This window comes from Candida albicans, chromosome 6 (assembly GCF_000182965.3).
Source record: "Candida albicans SC5314 chromosome 6, complete sequence".
NCBI classification, from domain to species: domain Eukaryota; kingdom Fungi; phylum Ascomycota; class Pichiomycetes; order Serinales; family Debaryomycetaceae; genus Candida; species Candida albicans.
Window position 1 is genome coordinate 111,740 of NC_032094.1, and position 23,391 is coordinate 135,130.

Consider the following 23,391-nt stretch of genomic DNA (forward strand, 5'->3'; position numbering starts at 1 on the left):
GACATTAAATTTTTGAGCCTTTATGTTGTTGCCATTACATCTTGCTTGCAGTTCAAAACAAAGATCATTGAGCTATATTTATCTTTGATTTTTGGGTAAACCTCTTGCTAAAAGAAATTGTCATGATCTTCCATATTTAATGTGTATTATCTTTTCCATACACTTCACAGAACTTCCAGTAATACAATAAGCAAACGAAAGAGTAAAATAATAGACTCACATATTTATTTATCACTTCAACGGCCATACCACAATTAACTTAAATATGTCCACTCAAACGTTTATAAGTTCACGGCACTTTAATTCCGCTTGCGTTATCACGGCATTTTCCGTCTATTCAATTCCGTCTTGTGCACTTACGGGCCAAGATTTTTTTTAAGGTGATGCTTTTAGCAACTTAGCTTAACATCGCAAAAAAGCTTGTAAAATTCTCTTTCAATTCTTCTTGCTTTCAACAGTCACTTCAAAGTACCAATCTTTACTTTGTTTATTGCATTTATTACAATTTTAACATGACGTTTGACGACAAAAAAGGTTTACAAGTTGCTCTTGATCAAGCCAAGAAAAGTATGTGTATATCATGCCCACTCTGAACTTTCAATTAAAATCCAGCTTTACTAACACACTTGCTGTCCAGGTTACTCAGAAGGTGGGATACCTATTGGTTCATGTATTATTTCATCTGATGACACAGTATTAGGCCAAGGTCACAACGAAAGAATCCAAAAACATTCAGCTATTTTACATGGAGAAATGTCAGCATTAGAAAACGCAGGAAGATTACCAGGAAAAACTTATAAAGATTGTACCATCTATACTACTTTATCACCATGTAGTATGTGTACTGGGGCCATTTTATTATATGGATTCAAAAGAGTTGTGATGGGAGAAAATGTCAATTTCTTGGGTAATGAAAAGTTATTGATTGAAAATGGTGTCGAAGTTGTGAATTTAAATGATCAAGAATGTATTGATTTGATGGCCAAATTCATTAAAGAGAAACCACAAGATTGGAATGAAGATATTGGAGAATAAATCATGTTTAATTATTTTGCAAGTATTTCAGATTAGTGTAATATAAAACTTAAATCAAACTATTTTTTTTTCTGTCGTAGAGTAAGTCCTTTTTTTTATATATTTAACCTTAAAAGCAACATCATCATCTTGTTCAACAAATGAGTAAAAGAGTCAGAGAAGAAAAAGAGGAAGAAGAGCAATCAACTAATAGCAGAATAACCGGAGATCAATCAATACTCTGCAATTATCACCCATGCTTTAATCAGGCATTTGAAGATTATCAACAATATCATTTACATGTTGTTTCCATTCATGAACATACATGTGAGTCATGCCTAAAAGTATTTCCCAATAAGAGTTTTCTTTCATTACATATAGATGAGAACCATAACCCACTACTACAAATAAAGCAGGAAAGAGGTGATAAAATATTCAAATGTTATACGGAGTCATGTAAGGCAGTTTTTTCAAACCCCAAAGAAAGGAAACACCATTTAATTGAAATACACAATTATCCCATTGATTATCCCTTTAATATAGTAAATGATGGAATATAAGAAGGTGGCCTATTTAGTCAGACTCCCATTTTCAAGTTTTCTTTTCTTTTTTGAAATAACTTGAGGTTCTCTATTTAAATCTTGAATGATCTTTTTATCAAATTCAGAATCACAAGCTGGGCATTTACCACTTTGAGGCAATTGTGACATAATACATAAACAAACAGAACACACATATCCCAAGTCCACTGATTTCCCAGTAATGAAACAACTGGCTCGATAATTGACATTTGAATTTGTAGGTAAAATAATGTATGGTCGTAGGTTGGGTTCTATAAAAAATGCGGTTGATAACACTTGAATTATTCCCTTTGGATCTTCAATGTGTAAATAAACCCCCTTGGTGGCATCAGAAGCTTGTTGTAAATAGGATGAGTTGTTATGACCCAATTTTGCTACGTCAATAGACACTTTCATTTTCTGGGCAGCAAATATACAATTCATCAATGGAATATACCTAAGATCGTCATCATCATTAGCAGACACAATCAAAACTCTTGATTTCATCGATGTGCTAGATGAGGTACTAGATGATCCACTAGTGCCACTAGTATTATTGTTGTTGGATGTACTTTCAAGCGTAGAAGCTGTCATTGCAGCAGCAGTTGTGGTGGTGATTGATTGATCCAACGTTAACATTCTATTTGTGTACGTTAAAGCCATACTGATTGCTCCAGTCAAGCAATTGAAACCCTTTTTTTCATTCCCTGTCTCGAATTTGATAATCTCTTCAATATACTCGTTCAATCGTTGTAGCACAGATTGGTCAACCATTTTAAACAGTCGATACATGTCAGGAAAATGTTCAGAATGTTCACTCACGTTGGGGTTTCCAACCATAGTTAAATCGGGATATAAAAATTTAGAACCCATAGTAGAACTCACTAAAAATGCCACTTGATTACTATTGTTTAATGACAAATGCCCATTCAAGAAAACTAGTAATGATTTGGTGATATCTTGTATTGAAATCATTTCTTTGATGTTATACCATCCTTTCATTGAAAGATCTAGTATTATAGTCAATAATGATGGGTCATCATTCCCTGATTCTATCGTGTTTGCATTCTCATTAAATAGTCTATCGGATATGGCTTCCATAATTGTGTTGAGTGTTAAAAGAATGTTCAAAGTCTTCTACGAAAACTCTTCAGAAGTGTTTTTTTTTGAGTGCTTTTAATTTTTCAAACTAATTTCTTGCAACAAGCCATGCTATTTCAAACACTACAATTAATTTTTGAGAACCATATCATTTTAAAACGATTACTTTCCATTCGTTATTGATATAAAATATTAATTAGTGAATAATATACATGTTTATATATATAAAAAAAAGACAAGATATACAAATAACTAACCTTCTTAAGCAACTAAAGCAGAGGCAGTAGCAGATTCGTATTTCCAGTTTGGTGGTAAGACAGCAACAGTTCTGTAGTATCTAGCCAATCTGTGGATTCTTGATTCAATCAAAATTAATCTGAATTTAGAATCTTTGTCTTTTCTGTTTTTTTCCAAGTGCTTTCTGACAGAGACAGCTTTCTTGATCAAGTAGTATAAATCTTCTGGAATTTCTGGAGCTAAACCGTTAGATTTTAAGATTCTCAAGATCTTGTTACCAGTGACAACCTTGGCTTGAGAAACACCGTGAGCATCTCTTAAGATAACACCAATTTGAGATGGAGTCAAACCTTTTCTGGCGTATTTGATGATTTGTTCAACAACATCGTCAGAAGACAATTTGAACCAGGATGGAGCGTTTCTTGAGTATGGAAGAGCGGAGGAGGAAATACCTTTACCCTAAACAACAAGATGTTAGTAAAACTTATCCCAATGCAAAGAAAAGAAAGTTCCAATTAACATCTGGAGCAATATTTGACATGTCATATTAGAAAAAAGTAAATTGAAATTACTTAGATTTGAAATTTTAAGACAAAGAAGAGACACCGAGACGATTAGTCCATCCCAGTGTTCCTCTCCATCCCTAGCAATAATCAAAGAAAAGTATCAAATACCTAAAGCGTATATAGTAACAATTCTAGGTACTGTTTATTGTCGACCGTAGACGAATTGTTTACTTTAGGCAAGACCTCTTCATTTGTTAAAGCCAAACAAATCCATTTTTTTCTTTAAAACTCCTGTTCCCACTATCATGTTAATAGTATGTGATGCTGATTTTAGTGACTGATTGATTGATAACATACAGATGAATGCATACGACCCATGATGACTGATTTATTTTATTGATTGACTAGTGGTAAGAAAAGAAGATTGAGAAAGAAAGGAAATGAAAATTTTTTTTTTTTCCTTTAAAGAGGAAGAACAACTGAAAATTTTTTTCTCTACTCATTTCTACAGAATAGTAATGCACACGACTTTGTAACAAAAAATTAAATGAGTAGCAATATATGCAGGAATCAGATTATACACTAAAAGGAGAGCTATATGATAGATAGACCAGTTACAAGCTCATTCATTTTTATAATACAGAACTGTTAACCCCCCCTCTAAATCAATTGTTCTTTCAAATCATCAAAGTCCTCTTCTTCTTCAAGTTTGATCAATCTAAATGGATGTTAGTACATTAGTGTGTTCAGCTAAAAGGCAGAATTACCTGTAATACGTACTTTGAGACTCCAGCTTTATCTCTAAATTGCTCAACTGCACCAGCATAGAGCATTCTACTTTCTTGTCCACTTGTTGGTGGGATCCAGTATAACATAACTAATGGTGTTTTCAATCGCCCATCATCTAGTTTGAAGGGATATGATAGGATGACGTATCTAGGAGAGGTGTCGGGTAATTCCTCAACCAATTCTTCTATGGAATCTATAATTTCATCTTCTTGTTTGATTTCATGACTCTTTTTGTCAATCGTGTCTAACATTGACATGTTAGTATTCAAAATTAAACAATCGCAAAATTGTAGGCATTGTTTTAATACATACATATAACAGCTTGAACTTTATCCACTTTGGCACTTTGAAATCTAAACTTTGTTAATGCTGATAGTGTTTCTGGAGAAAATGTATATAACGAAGATGACTATCATCAATGGTCCGGTTAGTAAAGCGAACAAGCTTTATAAAAATAGTTATGCTGAACGTACCATGGCTTTCCTTTCCTTTGCTATGAAGGATTAATACACCTAAAATTTTGATTTCTCACAATCAGATTTGGAGTTTTTCTTGGATTGAGGTTTGCTACAGTAGTGCACAATATTCAAATCTTACCCGATTCAGCAAAAACAAAACAACAACAACAGTACGCTTCCATTCAGCGATTTCAAAGAAGAAAAAAGAAATCAAAACAAAACAAAAACAAAAACAAAGTGAAACAACATAAATTTTGATGGAAGAGATCTTTTTTGAATTTCTATTTTATGTCTTCAATTTTATCCAATTAACTCAACGTCTATCATTCATTTGTATTTTCTACATATAAGTACATTTTGTCTTTCATTCAAAAACACGTTTGTTTCTACCATACCGTTCTAAACTACCTAATAATCACAAACACCTTTTCCGATGCATAGTTCACTGGTTCATGTGCCTCTTATAGAGTTTCTTAAAAGTATGTTGGGAAAATCTACTTCAAATTGATTGTTCTACCTTTTATAACATTATATACTAACAATTCCATTTACAGATAGAATATACCTTGGCGCTTATGATCATCACAAAAGGGATACAGAAGATTTGGCATATTTCACAGTTGAAGACGCATTACCATATAATGCATTTTACATGGATTTCGGACCTTTGAACATTGGGCATTTATATCGTTTTGCAGTTCTTTTACACAAGAAATTAAACGAAGACTCAACCCAAGGGAAGGGACTCGTGATATATAGTTCGACATCCCCTAAGGAAAGAGCCAATTTAGCATGTTTACTATGCTGTTACATGATATTGCTCCAGAATTGGGCTCCTCATCAAGTTTTGCAACCTATTGCTCAAATCACGCCACCTTTACAAGCTTTCAGAGACGCAGGATATAGCAGTGCGGATTATGAAATAACTATTCAGGATGTCGTGTATGCCATGTGGAGAGCTAAAGAGAGAGGTATGATTGACTTGGCCAAATTTGATTTAGACGAGTATGAACAGTACGAAAGAGTCGACCAAGGAGATTTTAACGTTATATCCAAAGATTTCATTGCATTTGCATCTCCTCAACAAAGCAAGCGAGGAGGATTAAACGAACCATTTCAAAAAGTTTTGGAGTACTTCGTGGAAAACAACGTCCAGCTTGTGGTGAGATTAAACTCTCACTTATACGACGCAAAAGAGTTTACAAAGAGAAATATTAAGCACATTGATATGATTTTCGATGATGGAACTTGTCCTACTTTGGAATACGTTCAAAAATTTATTGGTGCTGCAGAGTGTATTATCAATAAAGGTGGAAAAATTGCAGTACATTGTAAAGCAGGGTTAGGAAGAACCGGTTGTTTGATTGGAGCCCATCTCATATACACTCATGGATTTACAGCCAACGAATGTATCGCGTACATGAGAATGATCAGACCAGGAATGGTTGTTGGTCCTCAACAACATTGGCTTTACTTGCACCACGATGATTTTAGAAGCTGGAGACATACAATGATAGTAGACAATAGACCCGATCCTTTAATTGGCAACTTGTTCCCATTGTGCTCTTATGAAGACTATAAACAAAGACTAAAAGAGGCAAAAAGAAAAGAAAGATTGCAATTGCAACAACAATTGACATCTCCACTTGCTGATTCTTCTGTAATAAATACCCCGATTAGAAGACGTAAGGTGAGTGGTGCTTTGGCATCTAAAATCCAAACTGTGGTACCTATCGAGTCTCCTGGACAACCAAGAAAATATTTTGAGGACTCTGAAGATATTGACGAGGTAGAAATGGTGAACAATTCTGACGATGAAAACACTATGCAAGATATAATTCAAAGCTCACCAGCAAGGTATGACTCAGTGACACCAAAAACAAAGGATAATTCTGATTGGAGAGTTTTGAGATCAATATCAACCAACAATGTATCTAGTCAGCAATCAATTCATATTATCAAGACAACAACAACAAAAACAGTCAATGAAACATTATCATCTCCACCAGGTACATCCCCCACGAATGTTTTGCGCGTGTCTAAAGCCAGATCCAAAAATAGGATCGCTTCTGGAAACTCACAAACATCAAGAGCACACTCTGGTGGTGTGAGAAAGTTAAGTGGAAAGAAACATTAGTTGTACATGTATGTTAAGTTCATTTCTTTTGATAACCTGTTTTTATTTGTTATTTGTTATTCTTTCTTTTTTGCTTCACCTTCATTAAATCAATGTATACTAAAAGTATGTAAAACTATAGACTTGTTTCGTATTTATACTTTTTCTAAATTAGTTTTCTTCATAAGCTGGTTCAACAATTTCAATTTGTTCTTCCGAACCATATGCAAAAGCCAATATATCGAAATCCTTTAAACTTAATTCAGCAATATCACTATCTTCACTCAATTCAATCCAGTTATTGGAATAAGGCTGAGTTGAATCTTTTGGATAGGCCACTCGTATATCATCTACCAGTACCTTAGTTATGGCCGACTCGTCTTGTACTTCTTCCTTGATTTCATCCACATCATCGATGTATTCTGATTTTGGGACTGCAATATCTTCTTCATCTTCGTTCTTCACCTCCAGGTCTTGAATTGCAGGTAATCCTCCCGAGTTGTTGATAATATTACACAATTGATATTTGATATCCTCTAATGAGTGTGATGGTTCAATCGTTAATATAAAAGTAGATGTATATCTTTTCAACTTGAGAATGGTACTTGTATTCTCCGTTTTCTTTTTTGGTGGCTTAAATGAAATGTTAATATTTGTTGCCAATACATAATCAATTTCAATTTTAAATGATTAGTCTGTCTATACATACCATGCTGTCTGTTGTATTTTGAAGTAAGACTTCTTGAATAAATTGGGATATGACGCGATTGAAGATTGCGATTTCTGAAAAATCTAAGCATCAGAATCTTCTATCAAGATGCGATATAATTTTTTCTTTTACTAAGAATTAAAGTTCGAGTCCCCATCTGCATTGGAATGGCCACACATTTAGTACCTATGATCTCCAACATTTAAAACCTCAGACAGATGAATAGGCTTGTATCGGAATTAACATCTAGAAATGATCACAAGCTAGCGGTTTGTCAATTATACCGAGCGTTGCTACGGAAAACGAATCAATTAGCATCTATTCCCGCTTCAATAAACAAATTTGAATTAAAATATAATATACAAGAAAGGTTTAGAAGCAACTATGGAAGCACTTTTCAAATATCAGAGCAAATTCTTAAAGGCATAACTCTAAATGAAGCACTAAGTCTAGCGTTAGGTGGCAATTGGGATGATTTGAAACAATTCATCGATATACAACGCAAGGAAGTTTTCCTGTATCAAAAACGACGAGCAGATTACTTGACCAATAAAGAAAAGATCGAGGAATCAGCCAAAAAGACTGCAAGAGGCAAAGTGAAACGAAATCTATTGGCCAGATCAAGGAGAAAGACAAAATATTATGCCCCAGATCTAAGAATGCCAGACAGTGAACAACAGTTCATTAAAGACGGACTTGCAAACGCAAAATATCAAGGTGATACAGTGTTGAAACAATTTTTGCATGAGTTGCAAAGCTTGAAAAAGATCCCCGACCCCAAATTATTGCCTTATTCCCCAGAGCTAATATTTACTGCTGGTGATAATTTAAACTTTGATCACATCATTCGAGGAACCAGCTCGAAATCATTAGAGAATTTTGATCAAGACATTCTTAAAGCTATAGTTATACCAGCTATGGAGTATGATATTAATAAATTGTATTTAGATCAATTGAAAAGTGATCTTGATAATAAAGGTCCTTATAAAGCCACCGTTCATGAAGCATTAGCAGGAACTGTGCCTGTCCCGTACATAATGCAACCTACCAAGAAAAAGATTGGTCGAGAAGAAATTGCCAAACTAATCAAAAAACAGATATTCTTTCGTAGAATGATCAATATATGGGAGTCGCAAACTCATTTAACAGAAGAAAACAAACAAAAGGATGGAAGTTATCCCATCAAAGGTAGTCATGGTTTTGGCCCTGAAGAACTTGTATATCCAAGAGAATACTATCAAGAGTTGTATGACGCAGAAGAGATGTATGAGATATTGCTACAGATCCATATAAATGAATTGAACGGGAAACCAAACGACCCATTAGATTTAGAACAATTTTCGTGGAGTGAGAGTTTAGATATTGCTTCGAATTATCTTCGTGATGCTTATAAGCAAGTTATTCAAGATTCCAAAATGGATTTAAAGGAATTACAGGACCACCTTCAAAAGTCATTCAACAATCATTATGATGAACAAGTTGAAAAATATGAGCGATTAATCACAAACTTGCAGAAACACAACGTTTTTAAACATAGTGAGATTGTTTCACCTCCAGGTTCACGAAGTATATTCGATGTTGCTGCAAAAAGATCTATCGATTTCTTCCCTAAGGAAGAAGTAATCGGTAAAGGTAAAACTCTTGGTGAATTCATGGCTGAATCAGGTTTTAAGCATTACAAGCATGGCTACAAGCTTACCAAGAGGATTGCTCAAATTATGAAAAAGCTAGGAAAAGATTTTTGATAATAGTTGAGTAATATTGTACATATATATGCATTATAAACGTTATACAGTTTTATTTTATACAGAATACACCTCCCATAGTTTCTCAACCTACACAACGTACCCACCAAAACTTTTGTTGGATGTCACATAACCTTCCACATTGTTCGTTATATCATGTATGTTTTCTTCGTTATCCTGGGTATAACCTTCTTCATCGACTTCTTCTAGATCTCCATTCATGTTGGGTTCATTGTTCTCCACAATCTCAAAATCTTCAATTAGTTTTATTAATTGGTTTGTCTCATCATTTAGTTCACTATTATTATTCAAGTCACTCACAGTCAATCCATTCATCATAGCAATCACTTCGGAAATCGATTTACCATATTGTTTCAATTCCTTGTGTTTTGCAATTACTTCTTCCAAACAGGTAATGGAATTCTCGTACCAATTGAATTTATCTGACGAGAACGGCGGCGTTGTAAATATATTCTTTCTGGAAAAAAGTGCTTCGTTGCTGAGTTGGTTTCTGTAAAAAATCGAAGCTTGGTAATGTTCTTTGCAACAGTATTGGGAAAGATACGTGTTGGGTAATATCATGGTAGGTTTTCTATTGTAGATTTGATATTTGGTTGATGCACCTGGATCGCTTTCTGAACCGGCTTGTGTTATCCCGTTACTATTCATAGACAATCGACGCACCAATGATTTCGGTGACCGATTGCACTTTATGTACAATCGACGCACCAATGATTTCGGTGACCGATTGCACTTTATGTATCCACATGCATGTTCGATATTCCTCTCTTCTATTAGTTCATCATACAATTCCTGAGTCAAAAACCGGCTCAAGAATTTCAACAATTTAAAATCAACATAACGATCAACCAAAACCTCCACTATAATCAAGGACAACTTGGAACATTCCGATGGTGTCAACAATTCTTTACCTTCAAAAGGTTCTAAGAATGGTAAGAATCTCTCTATGGTAAGCAACTCCATTGTATAATTGTATAGAAATAAAAAAAAAAAGAAAAACCAGGATTCACTGAATTAGAAAATAAAAGAGATTTGTTAAATTGCAATTTTGATGACTTGAATGAAATAAAGTTCGTTCTTTGATTGTTGGATTTTTTATTGTCGCAATTGTATTACTGATTGTATTATATTTTATTTGTATTTGTATATGTCTTGCCTCCTCCTTCTCTCGTTGATTCGTGTGCCCTCATGCCTACCTCCCTCCCCCTTTTTTTTTTTTTCGTTTGTTTTTACCACCACTGAGGTTTTCCGTCATTGATCAAGTTAAGAGAAGTGTGCGCATATCAGACTAAACTACCAAACGTTTGTCAAATTGATGTGTTTATACGATTCAAAATATAAACACGATAGCAATTCGTCAATTATTGGACACCCAATTCAAATAACAGTGTAAAGAGAAATTGTGATACTACACTACCCTCTAACAGCTCAAATACTCACCGAAACAGACATTCTAATACTTCATACCATATGAGAAGGAAGAGAAGCAATGGTGGCCACAGCTCGCGCAGCAATAGTAGAGGTCGAACCAAAACAACGGACCTGATAGTCAATAATGAAATTGAAGAGCCATTTCCACAAGTGAGAGGGAAATCCAAAACAACTACAAAGGATCAACTCAAACCTTGCAAGTCATCCGATCAAGCCCAGCTGCGATCAAGAGCCAATTCTGTATTCAGTTTTATATTTGATAAAATTTCAGTGCATCAACCACGCAAAGATGGATCCAAAGGGTTTTCATTATATAAGTTATTGTTGTTAGAGCTAAATTTGAATTCGAATGATACATTAACACTGGAGAAAAGTACTGATTCAATGAATGATAATCATTTTGAAGAATTACAAAACATGATCAAAATACCGTTTTGTCTTGAAAAATTTATGATATTCGGGCTCTTAGTATGTCTAAACTCATTTTTATCATTATTTACATTGGCACCTTTGAAAGTACTCATCATATCATCCCAATCAGCATACCAGTTTTTGACGAAGCAACAGACTTTTCAATTTTGCCGCTTCAGACTAATAAAGAAAGACGTTATTACTTTAAGCATAATAATTTTATCCATAGTGGTATTGTCAAATCGAAAATTGGATATTTCCAGAATGTACCACGACGTGCGAGGCCAAACAGATATAAAACTATACGTAATGTTTGGGGTTCTTGAGTGTGCTGAAAAGCTCTGTTCCTCAATTGGTCAGGATATCTTGAACGTTTTATATGAATCATCACCCAATAGAAACATTTATCGTTTTGCATCCTTCTATTTATTGTCAACATTCTATTTGTCATTCCATGCATATATTTTGATTTACCAAACAGTCTCCTTGAATGTGGCTGCTAATTCATACTCAAATGCTTTAATGACGTTGCTATTATCGAACCAGTTTTCCGAATTAAAGAGTTCTGTTTTTAAAAAGTTTGAACGTGAAGGTTTATTCCAAATAACCATGGCTGATTTGACAGAAAGATTCCAATTGTCCTTAATGTTAGGTATTATCGCGCTCAAGAACTTGCTTCAACTAAGTGTCACTGGGGGGTTGATACCTAATAGTTGGAAAAGTTGGAACCGTTGGGTTGGTGCGGTTTTTGGACCCAGTGTAGTGGTTATTGGATCCGAAATATTTGTTGATTGGATAAAGCATTGTTTCATTGCAAAGTTTAATAAGATACGTCCTAAAGTTTACAAGAATTTTTTGTATGTTCTGTGTTTGGATTTCTTGGAGGTGTTTAAAGCTAACACCAAAAGCGGGAAATCTTCTCACGAGTTTACTGATTATATTGTGTTGACTAGAAGGATCGGATTGCCATTACTAGCATCCGTCGTTTGTTTCTTGAGGATGATTTTAGCTGATTTAAAACATATTTTTGTTTTTCCCGTAGCAGGTTCAAATTTCTACGCCATAATCACTAGTGGGTCATTAATTGTGCTTACATTCTTCACGTTATTGCTAACAAGAGTGATCCTTTGTATGTTGATTTTCAAAATAGCCAACGTGTTAGTTACTCAACACAAACAGCACCAAGAAAAATTACGAAAGAAACTAAATGATTTCCGGAGTGTTGCTGCTACAAGGGATTACCTTCTGGAAGGTACCCCATCCCCTCCAGATAATAGAACAAATGATACTAGTATTGACATTAATGACAGTGCAGTAGGAACATATCTATCTTCACCACTTGGATTATCATTTCTTCCTGGGTCACCAAATACTGAACCTTCAACAATAAACCCAACAACCCGAGCCCAGTTATATGATGCCGATGAAAAGATCCCACCTACAATTGAAGAAAAACGAAACAAACAACTACTACAAGGAGTGTTGAATGAAGATTCCTGGTGTAGTGATAGTGGCGACGAAGGTTTATCACAAGTTATGAGATACAAGATGTCTAGTAAAAGAATTTGGTAAACTTTTAGAATATTATATACAAGAAATAAACAAATACACATGTCTATAAACGGAGCCAACAATAACAACCACAACATATTTACAGACTTTTAGCTATATCAAACTCTCGTTTTTAATAATTTGCTTTTCATATTGGAATTGATGAATTGTACAAATTGCGGTCTAGGTTTCTTCAATTTAGCTGAAAATGCTAATGAAGCGGTTAATAAAGCCAAGGCACCTGCTTGATGCAATGCAGCCAATGGAATTGGAACCAAATAAATCAATGTAGTTATTCCCAATGCTACTTGCAACGTAACAACCCCCATAACACCATGCATTATTCTTTTAGCAGCAATAGGTACAACACCTTTGTTTCTGTTGACATAGATATGTGCTCCCAAGACAGCAAAGAAAGTGGTAGTTGCAAAAATACGATGTACTAATTGAACAGTGGTTGGGTTTTCCAATAAATTTCTCCACCAAAGATCTGATTGATCTGATTTTCTGGAAAAGACTGGAGACATAAGTTCACTTCCATTTGGAATCCAATCATCACCCATGTGTGGGAAAGTGTTATAGATTAAACCAGCATCTAAACCAGCGACCATACCACCAGACATGGCTGTTACAAAAGTCAATGCTAATAAACTCAAACCGACTATTTTGGTTTTTTTCAAGGCAGGGTTATTTAATTGTTTGAGAATTGCTTGCACAGCTTCTGGCGATTTTTTAGCCAAGTTGGCGAGTTTATTCTCATTGAAAATTTCAAATGCAGTCCATAATACCCCCAAGTACATTAAAAATGCAGCACCCAAGTGGGTAGTCAATCTATATTGAGAAACGGTTGGTTTAGATTTTCTTTCGGCTAATTGCTCTTCATCCAATCCTGATTTGACCATCCACCAACCGATAAACCCTTGTAAACCTAATAACCCAGTAAGACCTACCACACGTTTTGTCAACTGAGGAGTGAATCTACCCCTAGCCCAAAAATACAAAGCAGGTAAAATGAAAAAAGCCCCTATGCATCTTCCTACCAATCTATGACCCCATTCCATGCCAAAAATAAACTTGAATTCATCTAAAGTAATATGAGAATTTAATTGTTTGAATTCAGGGGAATTCTTATATTTATTAAACTCTTCTTCCCATTCTTGTTGATTTAAAGGAGGAACTGCTCCAGTCACAGGTTTCCATTCAGTAATGGATAAACCAGATTCAGTCAATCTTGTTAATCCTCCTAAAACAACAATACCGAAAACCAAAGTAGAAGTTCCTAATAACCAATATCCAATAGATTTTTGTGGAATCACCGGAGGTGGGGTAGACTTGACAAATTCAGTTTTAGTGAAAGTTGAATCTACTCTATGACTAATAGTGGAATACTTTCTCTTACTTAAATTGTTAAAAATCCTTGAAATTTTAAATGACGATGGAAATAGTTTAGAAGCTGGTGCTGTTCGTGATACAATAGATAATTTACAACCCTTGTTTTGTTGTAAAGTATTCAACACGAGTGAATTCTTTGTGAAAAAGAATCTGGTCTTGGACAACATATCAATAAAAATATGGTTGTGGGAAGTTACTAGTGAATGAATGAACTAACAACAACTAAAAAGCAGATAAAACAATTCTGGTAGTTTATATATTTATGGGTTGAGAATAGTAGCACTATAAATTTTGGCATGATGTTTTTTTTTTTCATTCAAACACGCACAAAGACGATGTGAGCCTTTTTCTCTCTCCGTACAAATCATCTCATGATGGATTTGGATTCGATTACATTAAAGTAAATTCTCATTTGTAGAATTATTTAGATGGTAGTGTTTAGCGTTACAAAAAAAATATGTAAATCGAATAAACGAGACCATAGTAGAACAAATTACTAGTGAGAGTTTTGGCAACCCAATTTGGTTGTAAAAAAGAATTGAAACAGATTAATCTCAATAGACATAATATAATCAGATTGCTAAGACTTCCCATTACAAATTATCTTCAGTCCTTTCTTTTTTTTTTTTAATATAATTTTGTAATTTAATCAATAAATTTTTCCTTCTCTCCTTCATAGATCCATTCGTATTAATGAGTCGTATAAACTTTTTAGCGTTGTTGTTAATATTGAAAAGATATTCCAATACTTAAATATGATAGAGCCTCAGGATCTACAAAGAAAAGTTAACCTATTCAAACGGTCTCCTCAAAAACCAATTTACAAACAAAATCTCTTGATGGATCATGAAGAGCCTCAATATATTATCGACAATTATAAAAACTCATATTTGAAAATAGGTGGCAATGGAGATGGTCTAGATAATTCTGGCAACACTAATATCATGCCGTTAGCCGCCAATGCTAAATCTATCCCTATGAGTACTGATACCGACAGTTTAATTCTTGCAAATGCCTTCTATATATTTATGACGATAATTGTTTTGCTAATCCTTTTGAGTTCTATTTCGTTTGGAATAAGAGAATATTCTTTTGCATTCAGAAGAAGAATCAAATCATCAACAAATGAGGCTTTGAAGTTAAACAATTGGAACAACACCAACAAAAAAGCAAACAGACCACTGCCATTATGCAACAAAATAGACAAAGCTCAAGTTAGAGAAGCAACCAATACTGAAACGAATAATCAGCATGAAACTCCAATGTCAAGTAAAAACAATGCAATCTCTGGTATGACACAGTTCACGGATAAAGAGCCAAAAATTGAAAACGCACAACAGTGGTGCTACAAAGAAGATACATCACCAAACTATAATGTGCCATCGTCTCACACTGAATCAGAAAAGGTATACTACGAAAATGAGTATGACAGTGGTCTCACTGACAAATCGATAACCAAGTTCACTAAGAAACAAACAATTCCATCTTTTGTCACAATTCAACCAAAATCGATTTACAGCATAGACAGCTTAATGGCCCTTGACAAAACTAAAGCTATGATAGGTGGTGTCTTAAATAACGTTTTCAAATACAAACAAAAGCAAAAGATTCCAATGTCCTGTTTACTAAATTGTACTATAGTTTTGCCTCGCACAACATTTGACAATGCATGGAAAGCTGCCAAAGTTATACGAGACGCCGAGAATGAAATAATAACATCGTCTTGCAAAATTTCAAAAAAGCTTCTGCTACTTCGGATATTGTCAATTGGAAAATCCTTTGAACTCTTGGATAATCCCAACATTTTTCTTGAAGCATTTAATGATTGCATTGAAAATTTGGTAGATATGGGACTTGTTTTCACTATGATGTTCGATTCGAGTGTGGTTTTAAAGCTACTATTAATAGAAAGTTTGCTCACTTATAGCTGGTCACATTACCGTTTTTATGACTTTGATGCCAAAAGCAATCTTGTGAAATTACAATTCAGTAACTGGAATTTACCTCACCCTATTGTGCAAACAAGAAATACCATTTTCAAGATCTTATGTAATTTGCAATTGGGACTTGACACAATCTTTGCGGAATCCAAAGAGATGGAAAACGACAATGAACTCAAGTTGGGATTAGTTATACGGGAATCGATAAACCACAGTGTGTGCAATGATTACATTGGATATGTTCCTATGATTGCCCAAGCAATAGATATTTCCAACATCGATAGAAACAAATTCTTTTTCTATGAGATTTTGAAACTCTTGATAGTGAAACATGGCAACTGTTGCATGAAAGAGTATATACAAGAATCAAACATTGAATTGAAAACTTTGGTACAATATGGACTTTCAGATGATCAACACTTGGTGATACAAGATAAGGCCAAGGAGATATTCCAATTACTTTCTCGTCACGATGAAAATATCTTTATGTGGTTCAACGATATTAACCATTCCAAAATACACATTGACTCAGCAGTACCGCTTTCAACAGAACACACAGAAAAATACTTCAGTGCACCATTGTTTAAACAACAACCACCAATTCTCGAGGAGCCGAGTTCAGGGTCAACTTTTGATTCATTCTCGCATTCCTGGAAGATGGGCATCCTTTCGAGCGATTTGAAATTTCATAAAAATATTGACAATCGGCAGTCTCGAGTTGTAGACTTTTGAATGAAATCTGGTTTTCACCTGAACATACTGTTTAGTGAAGTATACCCTCCAAAAGGCTAGTCCCATTCAAGTGTTGTTAATTCAACATTTCGAGGTTGTGATTGTTTTCTCGAGGACTGTTGTAAAGGAGGTTTAACCTTTTGGATCTTGCTCCCTTTTTTTTTTTCTCGTTTCAATAATTGTTAAATTGGAGTGTCACAAAATTGGTTTTAGTAGGTATTTATCAAAAAAAACAAATGTTATTTCCGAATCGTGCATAAATTTATATTACGTACTTTACTTCTTCTGGCACCCAACCAAAACGCACTTTGGAATCATGTGAAAAACAAAAGAAAGAATGTTAACTAGTAGAACAAGAAACAAGGGACCATATAACAAGTAATAGCTCGGATAAATTGCGACCTCAACAAAAAATTGTGACGATGGCAAATAACAATGAATAGAGTTTCTGGCTCACACTACATTTACATTGACTGCTAGAAGGTTCTAGGATATCATTATCTGTTCGATATGACTAAACCACAAAAAACTTTAAGTCAGTATAATTCAATTATGAAAGCTCGAGAAATAGAAGAATCAAATTCATAATTAGCATGTGCAGCCCAACAACAAAAATAACATCTCGAATTGACTACTTAAAAGTAATCCATACCAAGGAAAAAGAAAACATCAAGGGCTAGACAGGTAATTTCCAGTATGTGTTGTAATAGTTGCTTTTTATTACCTACAAGTAGTAATTTGTTTCTTTTTTGCGGAGAAGTTGTTTAATGATTCCTTGTGAAAAAAAAAAAAAAAAGAAAGTCAAACTACAACAACGAAATTTATGAGATAATTAGCCAAAAATACATCATAACTTGAAATCTTTAAACTTAGATACAAGACTAGTTGTTTTCTTTTTCTTTTTTTGTGTTTGTGGGGTGGAGGAGGTGATGGAGGGGGGGGGGGGACTAATAATTTCGAAACTTGCTAATCGATTTTATGTCCGTTGATACGTTTTCTTTAAAATCTTTCTTATTCTGTTAGTTTTATGTATTTTTTTTTATAAATAAATTAATAATTTCCAATAAAAGAATTCGATTTTTTCAAAATTGTTTTTTTTTTTTACTTCTTTTCTTCTTCTGAATTTCTATTTAATTTACTTGAATTTTAATATTCATTCATTAGTTGTTGTTTCCATAAGAACTGATTTCATTTCATTTGAATCTTTTAACATTGTTTCGGATTAAATAGCAAGCACACACACTCATAAGTTGTTGTCAGATACCGAAAAAAAAAATAATACAATACAAATAAAGTTTACTTACACTACAGAGAAAAAAGAGACTTAGATTTCAGTTATGTCAGGTTTGGAATTAGCAGTTGCTGCCGTACTTGGTAGTCAATTATTAGAAGCCAAATATTTGATTTCAGATGACCTTCTGTTGGCACTGACAGTTGCAAGAAATGCACTTCCATATTTATGGAAATCTTCGAGAGGTAGAGCATCTTATTGGTACTCATTTGAGGATTCTGCTTTGAGATACAGCAACAACAAGGCATTAGCATTCCCAAGACCTAAGAAGAATCCACCAAAGCCTCAGGTTGATGAAAATGGATACAGCATTTATGATGATCAATTTGATCTTGAAGAATTTACTTATAAAGAGTTGTATGATATGGTATTGAGATACTCTTATATCTTGAAGAATGAGTATGGTGTCACATCCAACGATACCATTGGTGTTGCTTGTATGAACAAACCACTTTTCATTATATTATGGTTGGCATTATGGAATATTGGTGCATTACCGGCATTTTTGAATTTCAATACCAAGGATAAACCTTTGGTTCATTGTCTTAAGATTGCCAATGTTAGTCAAGTTTTTGTTGATCCAGATTGTGACAAACCAATTAGAGACACTGAATCCCAAATTGCCGAAGAATTACCAAACACAAAAATACACTACATTGATGAACTTGCCTTGTTTGATCGTTTGAGACTTAAATCTACTCCAAAGCACAGAGCTAAAGATAGCACTAGAAGACCTCAAGATACCGATTCTTCTGCTTGTGCTTTGATTTACACATCTGGTACCACTGGTTTACCTAAAGCAGGGATAATGTCTTGGAGAAAGGCATTTATGGCTTCAGTTATCTTTGGCCACATTATGAAAATCAAGGAAAACTCGAGTGTGTTAACAGCAATGCCATTATACCATTCTACGGCAGCAATGTTGGGGGTATGTCCAACTTTAATTGTAGGCGGGTGTGTTACTGTTTCCCAAAAATTCTCGGCAACATCGTTCTGGACTCAAGCAAGATTATGTGGAGCCACTCATATTCAATACGTTGGTGAAGTTTGTCGTTATTTATTGAATTCAAAGCCTCACCCAGATCAAGATAGACATAATGTTAGAATTGCTTATGGTAATGGGTTGCGTCGTGACATTTGGTCTGAATTCAAATCTAGATTCCACATTGATGGAATTGGTGAATTCTACGCTGCCACTGAATCACCAATTGCTACCACTAACTTGCAATATGGTGAATACGGTGTTGGTGCCTGTCGTAAATACGGTTCCATCATCAATTTATTTTTATCTACACAACAAAAATTAGCTAAGATGGATCCTGAAGATGAAAGTGAAATTTGGAGAGATCCAAAGACAGGGTTGTGTACTGAAGCTGCTTACAATGAACCTGGTGAATTGATGATGAGAATTTTAAACCCACAAGATATCGAAAAATCATTCCAAGGTTACTATGGTAACAAATCAGCCACTAACAGTAAAATCCTCACCAACGTGTTCAGCAAAGGTGATGCTTGGTACAGAAGTGGAGATTTGTTGAAAATGGATGAAGACAAATTATTATATTTTGTTGATAGATTAGGTGATACATTCCGTTGGAAATCAGAAAATGTGTCAGCCACCGAAGTTGAAAATGAATTGATGGGATCAAAAACCCTTAAACAATCGGTTGTTGTTGGTGTCAAAGTTCCAAACCATGAAGGTAGAGCCTGTTTTGCTGTTTGTGAACCAAAAGACGAGTTACAACATGAAGAAATCTTGAAAGCAATACATGAACACGTAACCAAGTCTTTACCAAGTTATGCTCAACCTGCATTCCTTAAAATAGGTGCTATTGAAGCATCTCATAATCACAAGGTGCCAAAGAATCAATTCAAAAATCAAAAATTACCAAAAGGTGAAGATGGTAAAGAAATGATTTACTGGTTGAATGGTGATAAATATACTGAGTTAACTGAAGATGACTGGTCTCTGATTTGTGCTGGTAAAGCTAAATTGTAAATTAGTTTAGATAATAGATATTGATAAATACGAAAAAAAAAAAGGAATAGCACACAACATTATTTATTTGGATTTGAAAGACTTTTACTATTTTACGATACGTAGTTGATATAAAGATACCTCGGTAGTTTTTGGTAGATATAATTTTTACTTTTTTTTTTTGTTTTCAATTAATATTCAAGATACATATAACACTTATATATTATATAACGTAACTATATTATCGACTATCAATTAGTTTTTGTTGGAAAGAGCAACTACACCTGGCAAGTCTTTACCTTCTAATAATTCCAATGAAGCACCACCACCAGTAGAAACGTGCGATAATTTTTCAACGACACCGTATTTCTTAGCAACAGTAGCAGTATCACCACCACCAATGATAACAATGTTACCATTTTCAGCAGATTTGACAGCAGCATCCAATAAGGATTTAGTACCGTTGGCGAATTTTTCAAATTCGAAAACACCTGGTGGACCGTTCCAAACAATGGTCTTAGCTTTGGCAACAGCTTGTTGGAACAATTCGACAGATTTTGGACCACAGTCCAAACCCATCCAGTTGTCTGGAATACCTTCAGCATCAGTAGCAGAAGAAGTTTTGGCATCTTTGTCGAATTTATCAGCAGTGACAAAATCAACTGGCAAGATCAATTCAACATTGTTTTTCTTAGCTTTTTCAACCAAGTGTTCAACGTTTTTAGCACCGGCTTCATCGAAAAGAGAATCACCAATTGGCATTTTGTTCAAGATTTTCTTGAAAGTGAAGGCCATACCACCACCAACAATCAACATATCAACCTTGTCCAACAAGTTGTCAATCAATTGAATCTTGTCAGAAACTTTAGCACCACCCAAAATGGCCAAGAATGGTCTTTCTGGGTTTTCCAAAGCCTTAGCAAAGTATTCCAATTCTTTGGACATTAAGAAACCAGCAGCTCTCTGTGGAACTTCGAGACCAACCATAGAGGAGTGGGCTCTGTGAGCAGTACCAAAGGCATCGTTAATGTAGACATCAGCCAATGAAGTCAATTCTTGTCTGAATTTCTTAACGGCTTCTGGATCAGCCTTGACTTTCTTACCATCCTTGTCTTTGGAAGAACCTTCTTCTTCAATGTGGTATCTCAAGTTTTCCAACAAAAAGATTTCACCATCTTTGGCGTTTTCAACAGCCTTGGTGACTTCTGGACCAACACAATCGTTCAAGAAGGTGACTTTTTGACCCAACAATTTTTCCAATTCAGTAGCAACTGGAGCTAATGAGTATTTGTCGTTTCTTTCACCGTTTGGTCTACCCAAGTGGGAAGCCAAGACAATGTATTTTGGTTTATGTTCTTCAACGTATTTGATGGTTGGCAAAGCAGCAACAATTCTTTGGTTGTTGGTGATAGTCTTACCGTCCAATGGGACGTTGAAGTCAACTCTGATAAAGACTCTCTTTCCAGCAACGTCTAAGTCTTTGACTGATAATTTGTTAGATAATGACATTTTGATAGTTATTCTTCTGCAATTGATAATCGCTTGATTGAAAAATTGAATTAGAAAATATAAGAAATAAAAAAAGAAAGAAGAAAGAAAAAAAAATTCAATTGAATGAAATGAGGAGTGAATTGAGTTGGAATTAAAAGAGGATTTATATATTTTTGTAGAAAGTGAACAAAAAAAAAATTCAATCAGGAGTCAGTAGACGCACAACTGGAAGAGAGAGAAAACAAATTTGAACATACGTATAATGAAATCAAGATTAATAATTAGTGTCTACGTCTATTATTTTTGCTCAAATTGATCAATTGTAGCCCTAGATCATATGACACCTATTCCAATTGCCTTCCCTATAGCTAAACAATCACCAAATCATAATGTTTGCGTCATATTTGGTCAATGTCAAAGCGTCTCGTGTTCAAGTGAAGAAAAAAAAAATACCTCGATTGAGTTTATCCCGGGGAAGAACGCTCCATATTTCGCATGCCTCCTGACACACACGCAACACTACAATTTTTTAATATTTCATCAGGTGGTGCAGCAAGTAATAATAATAGTAATACTGTATAAAGCTTCCTAATTAACAACTTCTCAACAGTTGCTGCATCTCCTTTTTCATATCTATAATTTATTATAACCACCACTGTAGGTTTTTTTTTTTGCCAGCATTTGTTTTGCAAATTAGTATACATATTCTAGGACACTAGTGTAGTTCCGTTAACCCTTATGTGGTAGAAAGCCATTTGATCAATTCTTCTATATACAGGTCAGATCTAAATGTCGTATTAATGTCGCGCTCATCTGGAACCTTCTCGAAGTAAGCAAATATGAAACTAAAAATTATTGAAACTCCATCGAGCCAGATGGAACTATTGCAAATTGTAAAAACTTGTTTCATTAAAGGATTGAATATCAAAAGTTCTTCTCACTCTCTATTTCAATTTATATAAATAAGGCTAGCTAACTATTCTTTTTTGAAATCCCTTTTATTACCCCTCAAATTTTTATTGAAAGCTTCGTATTACTAGTATGGAAAAATTATTACATTGGACAATTGCACAACAATCAGGGGATAAAGCAGCTCTTGAAAAGATTGGAGAACCCGACCAAAAGGCACTTAATCAATTATTTGGTGGTCCCGATGAAGCCACATTAATGAAGGAAAGTATAAAAGTTGTTGAATCAACCGATGTTTCATTAGAAGATAAAGAGATTGCCTTGGAAAATTTCGAAATGTTGATTGAAAATTTAGATAATGCAAATAATATTGGTAATTTGAAATTATGGAATCCATTGATTGACATTTTAGCTAAAGAAGATACCCCTGTTGAATTGAAAGTACTTATTTGTGGAATAATTGGAACCGCTGTACAAAACAACCCCAAATCTCAAGAAGATTTCAATGAAACTGAAGGATTGAGTGAATTGATAGAATTAGCACAAGATGACAAAAAATTTGAATTACAACTGAAGGCATTGTTTGCTATTTCTTCATTTATCAGAAATTTTCAACCTGGATATGCAAAGTTTGAGAAATTGCAAGGTTTGAAACTCATTAATTTTGATAACAAGAACAACAAGTATCAATTGAGAATTTTATCATTAATATCATCCATTTTGAGTAATGGGTTAGACGATAGCTTGAAAGCACAATTCAAAGAAGCAAAATTACCTCACTATTTAGCCTCGGTATTGAATGAGGATTCAAACACTAGTTTGGTGGACAAATCTTTAAACATTGTTTCTCAATTGAATCAATTAAACTATGAGTTTAGCTTAGAAGAAAAATATGAAATAAATAGAGGAATCCAAGTGGTTGAAGGGTTGAGTGAGAAACTTAATATTGATGATCTCAATAATGCCAAACAGGCCACATCCTCTTAGATTGTGTATTTACGTATATAAC

The 23,391-nt window shown here is 34.4% G+C and overlaps 15 protein-coding genes across 15 annotated transcripts; 8 read left to right on the forward strand and 7 right to left on the reverse strand. All coding sequences in view use genetic code 12, as the record gives it.

The window, feature by feature from the left end:
• Nucleotides 1-512: 512 nt before the first annotated feature.
• On the forward strand, nucleotides 513-1,035 carry FCA1 (cytosine deaminase; the record flags this gene model as incomplete). The annotated part of the gene is made up of 2 exons (XM_019475442.1): nucleotides 513-567; nucleotides 638-1,035. 2 exons carry the CDS (start codon nucleotides 513-515, stop codon nucleotides 1,033-1,035), a joined length of 453 nt encoding a protein of 150 aa, XP_019330987.1.
• Nucleotides 1,036-1,175: 140 nt separating this feature from the next.
• Nucleotides 1,176-1,574, forward strand: CAALFM_C600630WA (uncharacterized protein; the record flags this gene model as incomplete). Its single annotated transcript, XM_706155.2, has 1 exon — nucleotides 1,176-1,574. The coding sequence occupies one exon, from the start codon at nucleotides 1,176-1,178 to the stop codon at nucleotides 1,572-1,574; it is 399 nt and encodes a 132-aa protein (XP_711247.2).
• Nucleotides 1,575-1,583: 9 nt separating this feature from the next.
• On the reverse strand, nucleotides 1,584-2,675 carry CAALFM_C600640CA (TFIIH/NER complex subunit; the record flags this gene model as incomplete). Its single annotated transcript, XM_706154.2, has 1 exon — nucleotides 1,584-2,675. The coding sequence occupies one exon, from the start codon at nucleotides 2,673-2,675 to the stop codon at nucleotides 1,584-1,586; it is 1,092 nt and encodes a 363-aa protein (XP_711246.2).
• Nucleotides 2,676-2,936: 261 nt separating this feature from the next.
• RPS13 (40S ribosomal protein uS15) lies at nucleotides 2,937-3,796 on the reverse strand (the record flags this gene model as incomplete). The annotated part of the gene is made up of 2 exons (XM_019475443.1): nucleotides 2,937-3,371; nucleotides 3,776-3,796. The coding sequence occupies 2 exons, from the start codon at nucleotides 3,794-3,796 to the stop codon at nucleotides 2,937-2,939; spliced, it is 456 nt and encodes a 151-aa protein (XP_019330988.1).
• A 282-nt stretch (nucleotides 3,797-4,078) lies between these two features.
• CAALFM_C600660CA (uncharacterized protein) lies at nucleotides 4,079-4,683 on the reverse strand (the record flags this gene model as incomplete). Its single annotated transcript, XM_019475444.1, has 4 exons — nucleotides 4,079-4,136; nucleotides 4,199-4,451; nucleotides 4,520-4,616; nucleotides 4,681-4,683. 4 exons carry the CDS (start codon nucleotides 4,681-4,683, stop codon nucleotides 4,079-4,081), a joined length of 411 nt encoding a protein of 136 aa, XP_019330989.1.
• Nucleotides 4,684-5,098: 415 nt separating this feature from the next.
• CDC14 (phosphoprotein phosphatase) lies at nucleotides 5,099-6,802 on the forward strand (the record flags this gene model as incomplete). Its single annotated transcript, XM_019475445.1, has 2 exons — nucleotides 5,099-5,144; nucleotides 5,220-6,802. 2 exons carry the CDS (start codon nucleotides 5,099-5,101, stop codon nucleotides 6,800-6,802), a joined length of 1,629 nt encoding a protein of 542 aa, XP_019330990.1.
• Nucleotides 6,803-6,952: 150 nt separating this feature from the next.
• CAALFM_C600680CA (uncharacterized protein) lies at nucleotides 6,953-7,493 on the reverse strand (the record flags this gene model as incomplete). Its single annotated transcript, XM_019475446.1, has 2 exons — nucleotides 6,953-7,414; nucleotides 7,491-7,493. 2 exons carry the CDS (start codon nucleotides 7,491-7,493, stop codon nucleotides 6,953-6,955), a joined length of 465 nt encoding a protein of 154 aa, XP_019330991.1.
• Nucleotides 7,494-7,708: 215 nt separating this feature from the next.
• On the forward strand, nucleotides 7,709-9,235 carry CAALFM_C600690WA (uncharacterized protein; the record flags this gene model as incomplete). Its single annotated transcript, XM_706240.2, has 1 exon — nucleotides 7,709-9,235. The coding sequence occupies one exon, from the start codon at nucleotides 7,709-7,711 to the stop codon at nucleotides 9,233-9,235; it is 1,527 nt and encodes a 508-aa protein (XP_711332.2).
• Nucleotides 9,236-9,325: 90 nt separating this feature from the next.
• On the reverse strand, nucleotides 9,326-10,219 carry CAALFM_C600700CA (RNA polymerase II subunit B1 CTD phosphatase; the record flags this gene model as incomplete). The annotated part of the gene is made up of 1 exon (XM_706239.2): nucleotides 9,326-10,219. One exon carries the CDS (start codon nucleotides 10,217-10,219, stop codon nucleotides 9,326-9,328), a length of 894 nt encoding a protein of 297 aa, XP_711331.2.
• A 507-nt stretch (nucleotides 10,220-10,726) lies between these two features.
• CAALFM_C600710WA (uncharacterized protein) lies at nucleotides 10,727-12,670 on the forward strand (the record flags this gene model as incomplete). Its single annotated transcript, XM_706238.2, has 1 exon — nucleotides 10,727-12,670. The coding sequence occupies one exon, from the start codon at nucleotides 10,727-10,729 to the stop codon at nucleotides 12,668-12,670; it is 1,944 nt and encodes a 647-aa protein (XP_711330.2).
• A 98-nt stretch (nucleotides 12,671-12,768) lies between these two features.
• COX15 (Cox15p) lies at nucleotides 12,769-14,208 on the reverse strand (the record flags this gene model as incomplete). Its single annotated transcript, XM_706236.2, has 1 exon — nucleotides 12,769-14,208. The coding sequence occupies one exon, from the start codon at nucleotides 14,206-14,208 to the stop codon at nucleotides 12,769-12,771; it is 1,440 nt and encodes a 479-aa protein (XP_711328.2).
• Nucleotides 14,209-14,796: 588 nt separating this feature from the next.
• Nucleotides 14,797-16,713, forward strand: CAALFM_C600730WA (uncharacterized protein; the record flags this gene model as incomplete). The annotated part of the gene is made up of 1 exon (XM_706235.1): nucleotides 14,797-16,713. One exon carries the CDS (start codon nucleotides 14,797-14,799, stop codon nucleotides 16,711-16,713), a length of 1,917 nt encoding a protein of 638 aa, XP_711327.1.
• Nucleotides 16,714-18,050: 1,337 nt separating this feature from the next.
• Nucleotides 18,051-20,003, forward strand: FAT1 (long-chain fatty acid transporter; the record flags this gene model as incomplete). The annotated part of the gene is made up of 1 exon (XM_706233.2): nucleotides 18,051-20,003. The coding sequence occupies one exon, from the start codon at nucleotides 18,051-18,053 to the stop codon at nucleotides 20,001-20,003; it is 1,953 nt and encodes a 650-aa protein (XP_711325.1).
• A 234-nt stretch (nucleotides 20,004-20,237) lies between these two features.
• PGK1 (phosphoglycerate kinase) lies at nucleotides 20,238-21,491 on the reverse strand (the record flags this gene model as incomplete). The annotated part of the gene is made up of 1 exon (XM_706231.2): nucleotides 20,238-21,491. One exon carries the CDS (start codon nucleotides 21,489-21,491, stop codon nucleotides 20,238-20,240), a length of 1,254 nt encoding a protein of 417 aa, XP_711323.1.
• A 1,023-nt stretch (nucleotides 21,492-22,514) lies between these two features.
• CAALFM_C600760WA (uncharacterized protein) lies at nucleotides 22,515-23,369 on the forward strand (the record flags this gene model as incomplete). Its single annotated transcript, XM_706230.2, has 1 exon — nucleotides 22,515-23,369. The coding sequence occupies one exon, from the start codon at nucleotides 22,515-22,517 to the stop codon at nucleotides 23,367-23,369; it is 855 nt and encodes a 284-aa protein (XP_711322.2).
• Between the last annotated feature and the right edge of the window lie 22 nt (nucleotides 23,370-23,391).